The sequence below is a fragment of the Gastrolobium bilobum genome, unplaced genomic scaffold (assembly GCF_033153095.1).
Source record: "Gastrolobium bilobum isolate Gb01-03AN ecotype WA unplaced genomic scaffold, APGP_CSIRO_Gbil_v1 utg1559, whole genome shotgun sequence".
NCBI lineage: Eukaryota > Viridiplantae > Streptophyta > Magnoliopsida > Fabales > Fabaceae > Gastrolobium > Gastrolobium bilobum.
The window spans coordinates 413,577-423,558 of NW_026898385.1; the positions used below are offsets into that span (position 1 = coordinate 413,577).

The 9,982-nt window shown below is 35.3% G+C and overlaps 1 protein-coding gene across 1 annotated transcript; it reads left to right on the top strand.

The window, feature by feature from the left end:
* Positions 1-1,192: 1,192 nt before the first annotated feature.
* On the top strand, positions 1,193-2,721 carry LOC133315586 (uncharacterized). Its single transcript, XM_061517239.1, has one exon. The coding sequence runs from the start codon at positions 1,408-1,410 to the stop codon at positions 2,314-2,316; it is 909 nt and encodes a 302-aa protein (XP_061373223.1). The 5' UTR covers positions 1,193-1,407; the 3' UTR covers positions 2,317-2,721.
* Positions 2,722-9,982: the final 7,261 nt, after the last annotated feature.

The following is a 9,982-nucleotide window of genomic DNA, read 5'->3' on the forward strand; positions in this document are numbered from 1 at the left end:
GATAACATACAAAGTTCACTGTTAAAGCTCACTGTTTGAGCAATTTCCAAATTATATTTAAGTTCCATACAAAGTAGAATATGGTTAAAAGCTATGCTTTTGGTTTTCATTAGCTTTAAACAGGTTTAAAGCTAAGAAGTCAAGTCTTTTCCGCATTGTTGATAATGTGACATGATATATCTTGAGCTTACAATATGCTGTTTGAATATTATTTTTAAAAATAATTTTTTTGATTTTCAGGATAAAAAAACTCATTTGACAAGGTCTATTTTATAAATAAAGTTTTAAAAATTGTAACTTTTTTGTTTTTGTTTTTAGAATCAAATTTAAAGAACATATCTCAGTTGTTTTTATTTTGTGTTTTAACTTTTAACTTAAAAAAATACACACAAACACCACTAGGGTTAGCCTAGTGGTGTGGGGAGTGTGTGTGTTAGAAGTGTGTGTAGTGTAGGGTGTTGTGTTCAATACCTTGTAACCTCAAAAAAAAAAACACAAAAAACTTATGTTTCCATAACTATTGCACAAAACAACTTTAAAAAAAAAATCACAACACAAATCAAATAGAGTCTGACGTGGTGTTTGGTAGAAGGATTATTTTTAGAGCCTAAGAAATTGAAGGGAGGTTTTCTAGAATTCCATATTTGGTAACACATTAGAGAATTTTTTTTCCAAGAAATTTATTTTTTCAGAATTTTGTTTTGTGTATATTTTCTAAGAAAAAAATATTTCTACAGTCACACTTTGAATAAGATTATCTACAGCTATCATTTATAACTATGTTTTCTCGGGAGAACATAGTTATAACATTAAAGTTGTCCACTTCAGCAAACAAGTTCTGAAAAGTAATTGAGAAAAACATCTAGAGGTGGTATTTCAGGAATCCCATGCGATGGGAAAATATGGATTAATTTTTCAGACAAAAATAATAAAAAATAATATCAGAAAAATTAACTTAACATTTTGAAAATATTTTAGCCTACCAAACAATTTTTTTGATAATATTTCTAGAAAATTTATTTTCTCATGGTATTCTCAAAACTCGTAATTTTCATATAAATTTTTTTTATCTTCTCCCAAACGCCACGACTCTTTTTCCTTACTAGAAGAATTTTCGCAAAATTGTCCGCTTCTTTGCGTGTGTTTTAAGGCTAAAATTGGGTAATATCTTTACAACGTGAGTTTCATAAATGAAAGGATATGCCTTTATTGTAAGACCAATGGTCCTTCTTCTTGTGGTATAGTTTTATCATATATATAGGTCCAGTTTTTCTTCAATAACTAAGAAATTTGATACCTTTTTAAATTACTATAGAAGAAGAGTTTGAGACATGTTTTGTTTTTCTTCCTCGTAGTGATTTTCTATATGATAGTTCGAAATGAAGATGTGAAAGCAAAGAAGGAGGCATGTCTTTCAGTGGGTTAGGTATTGCTTTAAGCCTTGTATTTGGGTGCCTTGTACTGGCTCTGGTTGCAGCAGTGCTTTGCTATATGTTGTGGTGGAAGAAAAGAAGAACCCACACAGGAATTGGAATAAATCACGGCAATGATGTAAAGGGGATGAAGCTTTTTGGATTTTGTTGGAAGACACCATCCACCACCAATCGAGTGAGTGTGACCAATGACTCAGAAAACGAAAGTCATGAACCAGACTTGGAGTTAGGTACCGGAAAAGATTTATTGCTGAAGGCCTTTGGAGGAGAAGGAGTAGAATCAGAATTGATGAGGCTGCACAATCTTGCTGGTCCACCAAGATTTTTGTTCACAATCAAAGAGGAAACCAAAGAAGATTTGGAGTCTGAAGATGGAAAGTCAAGGGGTGATAGGAGCAGAAAAGGGTCAAGAACAAGGAGCTTGAGTGATCTTATGGTAACAATTGATACCCCTTTCCTTAACTCAATGGCTTCCTCACCGTTGAAGTTTGATTCTTATAAGCACCAAGGGTTCAATCCTCTCTTTGAATCATCAGTAGAGTCAGAACTCAGCAGATTTAGATCTTCACCGCCTCCAAAGTTCAAGTTCCTGAGGGATGCAGAGGAGAAGTTGTATAGAAGATTGATTGAAGAAGCTAAGAGAAAGGCACAAATGAATTATGGGTCTGTACCAGAAATTGAGTTAAAAGATTCCCCTAATTCAATAACGGTGATAGATGACATAGACAAGTCCTCTCTTAGGTTCATTAACAACAAAGAGAAAGAGCAGATAGAGCTTCAACAACATCTACCACAGTTTCCTTCAAGTTCATCTCAGGTTCTTCCCTTAGAGTCTTCTCCTACAACATTAAGACCAGTTCAGAAGGCATCCATGGTACATTAGATTTTCAAACTTCTAGAGGCCTCTGATAGATTTTTTCTTCCCTTCACATGTTAATTAATTTATCTTAATGATTTCTGAGCTAATTTTTAATGTTTTACAAAAGCATTGGTTCTTTTTTTTCCCACCCTCCTTGTGTGCTTTGAAATTATTGGGATGGTCAATATGTTGCAAAATTTGCTCATGGCATGCCAACAAACCAAATGCAGAGTAACATGCTCTTAAACCGTTTAACATGAAGTTATTATTGAGCAGAACACTTGGTGGGGCAATGGGTTCTTGTCAATTTTCTAAGTTGCTGCGTCATTATGACCTTAACCAGTTAATCATTCATGTGAATGATAGTTGTTTGCTACCAATTTTCTTTATTTAAAAGGCCTCAATGATTTAATCCTCTCTTTTATAGACATTTCAGCAATCATTTCACATACAATCCGCTTTGGTATACAAGTAGGCGCAAGCTGGTCATATGCTCACAACTTTGTCGTTTGTTTCTTTTTCCAATACTAATTTACCTCTTACATTAATAAATGGGGAACGTGATCATTTTGTCATGCTTAGCAAAAAAATTTACCAAACTGCCACGTCAACAGTAAATTTTACCAAAATGTCATGCGGCATATTTCGCTAAATATGTTTGCAAATAATTCGCTACACAGTGTAGCGAAATATGCCATGTCAGGCTGCACAGTCAGCAAAAATGACACGTGTCAGGCAGAAATTTGCTACACTGTGTAGCGAATTATGCTTGGATTCTGCTTGACACGTGTCATTTTTTGCTGACTGTGCATCCTGACATGGCATATTTCGCTACACTATGTAGCGAATTACTTGCAAACATATTTCGCTACACAGTGTAGCGAAATATATCGCGTGACATTTTGACAAAATTTACTATTGACGTGCTGATAAATTTATTTGCGAGGTGTAACAAAATAGTCTCTCTTCCAATAATTGGTTACCAATTGAAGTTAGGAAGAATCTCAGTAAATAATTTTCCTCTTCATTCATAATTGGTTGCCAATTCTCTTTTTAACAATTTCTTTATTATTATTATATGAAACCGCAGTACATAATTTTACTAAATAATTTAATTCTACTCCCTATAATGAAGCCGGCATGAAATTTAATCTATTAATAAAAAGAGTATTTTAAATAAAATGTCACTAGCATTTCTCTTTATGCCAGTAACCAACAAAAATTTAACCTAGCTTAATGTTACTTGTAAATAAAATTTGTGTCGTTTCTTTTCTTTTCTCAATGCTAATATACATTTTCATTCGGAATTGGTTAACAATCTCGAACAGTTGCCTCCTAAATTTTAAGGTAAATATTACTTGTAAATAAAATTACTGTGTAGACCCCTCATAAAAGTAATGGACCCATTGATGGGATAAAACGGAAAAAACAAAAAGAAAAAAAAATTGAACTACAATGTTCAAATTGATGGGAAATATGCGAGGAAAAATGTCTGTACAAGTAACATAATGAAAATTTAAAGGTTAGCGTGCAAGCAAGAAAGCATGTTCTAATGCAATTTTTAAATGACAGAGCTAATATTATATATGCGTAATAAACAAAAGATGGGAATGTCAATGCTTCATACTTACGCGGTTAGCAAAGTGGTGTACAGATAATGAGTTTGCTTGAGGAGGCTGTGGAAATTTGTATCAAGCCAAGACTTTTTGTGAAGAATTTTTACCTTTTTTTCTTTCCCTCGTCACCCAAAAGAAAATGTTTCTGCCTCAACAAGTTGTAGCTTTTTTTTTTGTCGTTACTCATCGAATATAGTATGAAAGGGTAAGTAAAACCATTCAATAAGCTTAATTTTTAGAGTGAAAATATTCAAAATAGGTGCCTGTATTGGGGAGCAAATTGTAGGAAGGAACAACCTTCATTAGATTATTGATCATTTAATTGGTATCTCCGGAGGATGTCAAATCAATCATAAATTGACAAAGTTGAAAACGGTGCGTGTCGCGAATGGGTTAAGGTGTCAATAAACTTTTACCCAAAAAACAAGTGATGTCGTTGTTATCACGCGATTCGGTAGAAAGTTCCCTCAAAGGCTCAAACTCACAAAGTATCAGCTCCATCCTTTTGAAATTTGAAAATTGCAAGTTTACCAAATCAACACTTTACGACCTTACACGTTAAAAAGGATAAGTTGTTATTTGGTGAGTGAGTGCTAACATAACGTTCACAATTTGAACGATTCAATAGAAAGAAAATTAATAAGATGGCTTTAAATTCCGGAATAAGAATGGTTCATTCAATAATAGCTGGAAAAATTGGAAGTTTGAGCATGGCTCCATGTGAAATCCGGCATACCCAGTCGGGTGGTCCTGGCCGAGAAGTCAATTTGTTGGGTCCACTCTATTAACTTCTTTAGAATTCAAATTGATTATTTGGTTTGAATAATTCACAAACTGTTAAAGAGATACCCCACCAACATAAAATATTATGAAGTTTAAAAATAATATTTTAATATTTCATTCTATTATGATTTTCCATTTCTTCTTTCTTAACCCACAAGTTGAAATCTTGTATCCGTGGATTTCAGATTTAGTACCATTTGGACGAGTTTTTATTCGTAAAAAAGTTGTTTTTTTTTTTTTAAATAAAAATCATTTTTGAAAATTTTTAGACGTTTGAATAATAACTTTTAAAAAAAGAAATTTAAAATAAAATTTAAAATGCTGCTTTTCTTTTGTCAGTAATTGATTACTTTTGAAAAAATTAGAAATTAAAAGATAATATAATTTTTTTTGAAAATAAAATAATATAAGTTTTTAAAATACAATTTTAGCCTCGTCTTATCATACATGTTTTATCTTTTCTTATCTTACGATCATGCTATTTTATCTCTCTTTTATTATAATTTTATATAAAAAAGTGTTTTTTTTTATTTTAACATCCAAATAATTTTTTTATGTAAAAGTGATTTTCAGATCATATATCTAAATAAAATAACTTTATCATTTAGCAAAAATTTTATTAAAAAAATAATGCATAAAAAATCATTTTTTTAAATGTTCGTCCAAACACGTCCTTAATTAGTATGTTGTAGAAGAGCCCAACTTGACACTTGTCTTATTTTCAGTGTTATCCGTTGGAATGCCAAAAAGTTCATCCGCAAAACTCTACACAAATAGCTTATCAAACAAGTATTTCTTTATTATTGCTACTTTTCTTTTGGAATAAGCAGCCTATATTTTATTTGTCATTTGTGAATTTTGATTATTAGCTACATATAGTATATGGTTGCAGATATAGTATAGGAGCTATAGCTTCAGTTGGAGTGTTACTTGATTGTTTGGTTCCCACTTCCACTGAAACAGAGTTGAACCAACAATATTATATTAATAGACGTTGGACAGATACATTAGGTTATTCTCAAGAAAAATGAAATTGAGCTTAGCTAAGCAAGTCCACACGAGCCATCACATGGGTTCGGCACTGATATGCATTCAGCATATAAAGAAATTTAAGTCAAAAAGAAAAAGAATGTTGATTAAATCTTAAGTAAAAAGGGCAATAATCACTGTTGATCTGTCAAAATCTTAATCAGAGATTGCATACTGATTTTATGTTGATTTCGTAGGAAAAACAGACAAACTGGAGTTAAAAAGGAAAAAGCTAAACTGAAGGCCCACGCTGAGAGCGTGGGTATGATGCTGAAAGCATGAGAAGACATTTTCTGACAGAGGCATCCACGCTACTAGCGTGGGACTCACGCTAGTAGCGCCAGATATCAAAAACGGGCAGAAGCTACCACGCTACTAGCATGGCACTGACGCTAGTAGCGCCAGACATTTCACAAACCCACGCTTGTAGCATGGAGCTCTAGGATTCTGAAGAAAAACTCTCATGCTCATAGCGTGGGAACCACGCTAGTGGCGTGGGAGGTGCGTCAATCAGCATTAAATCTGTTTTAAATCAGAGATAGATCACACTGAGATTACGACAAGGATTCAATCAAAGATTCTACACCAGGTCAAAGACTCTATAAATAGAGACTCGGACCTCAAGAGAGAAAAAACACTTTTTGCACGAGAGAAATTGCGAGCAACAGGAATCGGAGAGAGCTTTCGGTGCTTGAAGAATCAAGATTTCTTCTTCCATTCTTTCCGGTTAATTTTAGTTTTATGAATTCTTTTGAATATTTGGTTTTGTCAGACATGAATATGTCTGGCTAGTCTTTTTATATTGTGGTAAGGGTCACAACCCTTGATGTGAACCCCTTGTAGTCTGGTTAAATTTATATTTAATTATTTTAAATTGCATTTATTTTATCCTGTTCTTGATCTTTTAATTCTTTTAGAATTGATCACTCTATTAGGATTGCGAGGGTTAGGGTTTTCAATAGGAATATTGGGATTCTAGTTTCTGACAAGGGTAAAACAACAGTTCATGTATGCACTAGGGATAGGCTACATGAACTACAAACGTGGAAAATTCACTGGGTTAAAGGATTAACTTGAAAAAGGATTCCTAAGGGATTAGGATTCTAATAGGGTTAATAAAGTTAAGATCACTAAGGGATTAGGGCTTAACTAACCAATTAATAGATGGTGAATTGTTTGATCAATGAATAATTAAATGTAAATATTAATTAATATTACAAGGTAGGGATCGGAAAGGTGTTGGCGTCCTTTACTGCAATAGCTTTTTAAATATTTTTCTCAACTTTAATCTTTTATTCTCAAGTTCTCAAAATCATCTTTGAATTGTTCACAAGTCTTGAATAATTCTCAATTTTTACAATCACAAATATTCTCAAAACCAATTTTATTAATCCAACAAGAAAGGAATAGTTAAAATAATTTTGGTGCCTTAATCCTCGTGGTGACGATACTCTACTTACCCTTTTATTACTTGGTACGATCGGTGCACTTGCCGATTTTACGCAATAAGTTTTTGGCACCGTTGTCGGGGATTGACTACGCCAATTTTATTCTTAACTTTTGAATTTCTTGATTGGATTTTGTTTTTGTTACTAATCTTGTTGCTTGAGTTTATGCGAGGTAAAGTAAATCGAGACACTTTACAGTTTGATCCAGAAATAGAGAAAACTGCAAAGAAGAACCGAAAGCTAGCCAAGCAAAGAAAGCAGGAAGAGTCTTCGAGTTCTAAGCCAAACACAGAACCAGTGATGGCATCCCCTGATCCACCTCCCAGAGGAGAGTTGATGGAGTCAATTCTAGCCCCCATGTTCACTAGGCCTAACTCTAGCATTGTCAGGCCACAGATAGATGCCAACAACTATGACATCCAACCGTCTCTGATTACCTTGGTGGAGAAGACTCCTTTCGGTGGAGAGGATTATGAAGATCCTCACGACTTTATGGACAGATTTCTGAGAATCTGTGACACCACTAAGCATCATGGGGTGTCTGATGATGCAATCAGACTTCGGCTGTTTCCTTTTGCATTAACCGAAAAATCCCTCAGATGGTTGGATAGACAAGCCTCCAACAGCATCACAACGTGGGAGGATTTGGCTGCTAAATTCTTTGCGGAGCCCTTCTCCAGGGAAAAATACAACAAGTTGGTGAATAAGATCACCAACTTCACTCAACATCCCGAGAAACTTTATGTGCAGCTTGGACCAGGTTCCAAGAATTGATCAGGAAGTGTCCCCTGTATGACTTGCCGGAAGGAAAGAAAGCCAGAGTCTTCTATAACAGAATGACACCGGAATCCAGGATGGTGCTCAATGGTGCAGCTGGAGGAACCATAGCAAGGAAGACAACAGCTGAAACTTTAGAGTTAATCGACAATATGGCAAGAGCTGATAATGCTTCAATGGAAGTTCAACCAATTCAACCGAAGAAAAGACTTCTACAACTGGGGAGCAATGATGCGTCACTAGCTGAGCAAAAGATGATCTCACAACAGCTAGCCAGTCTGAACGCCAAGCTAGATAGAATGCAGATCTCATCTAAAGTTAATGTATTCAACTGTGAATACTGCAAAGAGCCACATGAGACTAATGAGTGCCCTACATTCAATGGAGCTGAACCATTCCAAGTCAATGGAGTGTGGTATGATCCAAGGCCACCACAGGATACCCAAAGTTACTAGAGAAATCAGAATGGAGGCCAAGGGAACAACTTTCAAAGGAGGAATCAAGGGAGAGGCTTGGATTATAAATCCAACAACTATATGTAACCTCCTCCTCTGCTACAAAAAGAGCCATCCGTATTGGAAAAAGCAATGATACAACTGGACAAAACTACTAATGATCACATAAATGAGACCAGAGCCTACCACAAGAACCATGATGCTTCCATCCGAAACTTGGAGAGTCAAATAGGTCAGTTGTCTAGGCAGTTGGCTGAGAGAAGTCAAGGAACAATCCCTAGTGATACCATTGTGAATCCAAGGGAGCACTGCAATGCCATCACTACTAAAAGTGAGAAGCTAGAAAAAGAGAAAGTTAAAGTTTCTACAGACAAGAATGGGCACATCCAAGAAGGCAAAGAAAAAGAAAAAGAGCAACCTCCTGCAGTTCAAAAGAAGCAATGGGATTTCTCTCGTTTTGAGAAACCTTCATATCCTATGAAGCTCAAACAACATGAACAAAGGAAGCAATTTTCTACATTTTTAGATATTTTTAAGAAATTGAAAATTAACATTCCTTTTGCAGAAGCTCTGGAGCAAATGCCTTCGTATACCAAATTCTTGAAGGAGATATTATCTAAGAAGCGGAAGCTCACAGAGGATGAACCTCTCACATTAACAGGGGAGTGCAGTGTAATCCTGCAGAAAAACATGCCTCCAAAGTTGAAGGATCCAGGAAGCTTCAGTATTCCATGCACCATTGGCAAGACAACTATAGAGAGAGTCTTATGTGATCTTGGTGCCAGCGTTAATGTGATGCCATTAACTCTGATGACGAAGCTGGGAATTGATGAAGTCAAGCCAACTAGGATGAATGTTCAACTGGTCGACCGCTCAACAAAGCAAGCACATGGTATTGTGGAAGATGTGCTAGTCAAGGTAGACAAATATCTAATTCCTATTGATTTTGTCATCCTCGACGTTGATGAAGATGCCAGTGTGCCTATGATCTTCGAGAGGCCATTCTTAGCAACCTCAGGAGCATTATTCGATGTACCTAAGGGTGAGTTGATAATGCGCGTGGATGGAGAGCAAGCAATATTCAAGGTATTCATAAATGAAGCTCCTTCATTTCCTGCTTCTCAACCTAAGAATCAAGTCAATTACATTGCAGAGAAAAAGGCTGAGGAAGGGAACAAGAAGGAAGTTCATCAGTGGCATGAAGGAAGCAAGCCAAAGGTGAAGATGGATAAGCCCAAGAGCAAAGAAAAACATGTGAAAACTAAGTTTAAAGTTCTTGAGAACCCCTCTCCTCATCCACATGCATATGATCGTGGAAGGAAACAATACTGGATCAAGAAGACTGGGTCATCGATGGTAGCATACTTCCAATCACCGTAATCACAAGGGGTACGTCAGGCTCGTGACGTTAAACAAGCACTAATTAGGAGGCAACCCAATAGTTGTTTTTCTGTTTTTATTTTATTTATTTTATTTTCTTAGGATAGTTTAATTTTTAATAAGTCAAGTAAGTGGTGAATTAGTGACCATATGAAAAAAATTTAAATCTGAGAATTGGCGCTGTCAGCGCCAATTTGGCGCT

What these genes read in the sequence shown, in the direction of transcription:
- LOC133315586 (XM_061517239.1), top strand. Translation starts at nt 1,408, where the DNA reads ATGTCTTTCAGTGGGTTAGGTATTGCTTTAAGCCTTGTATTTGGGTGC.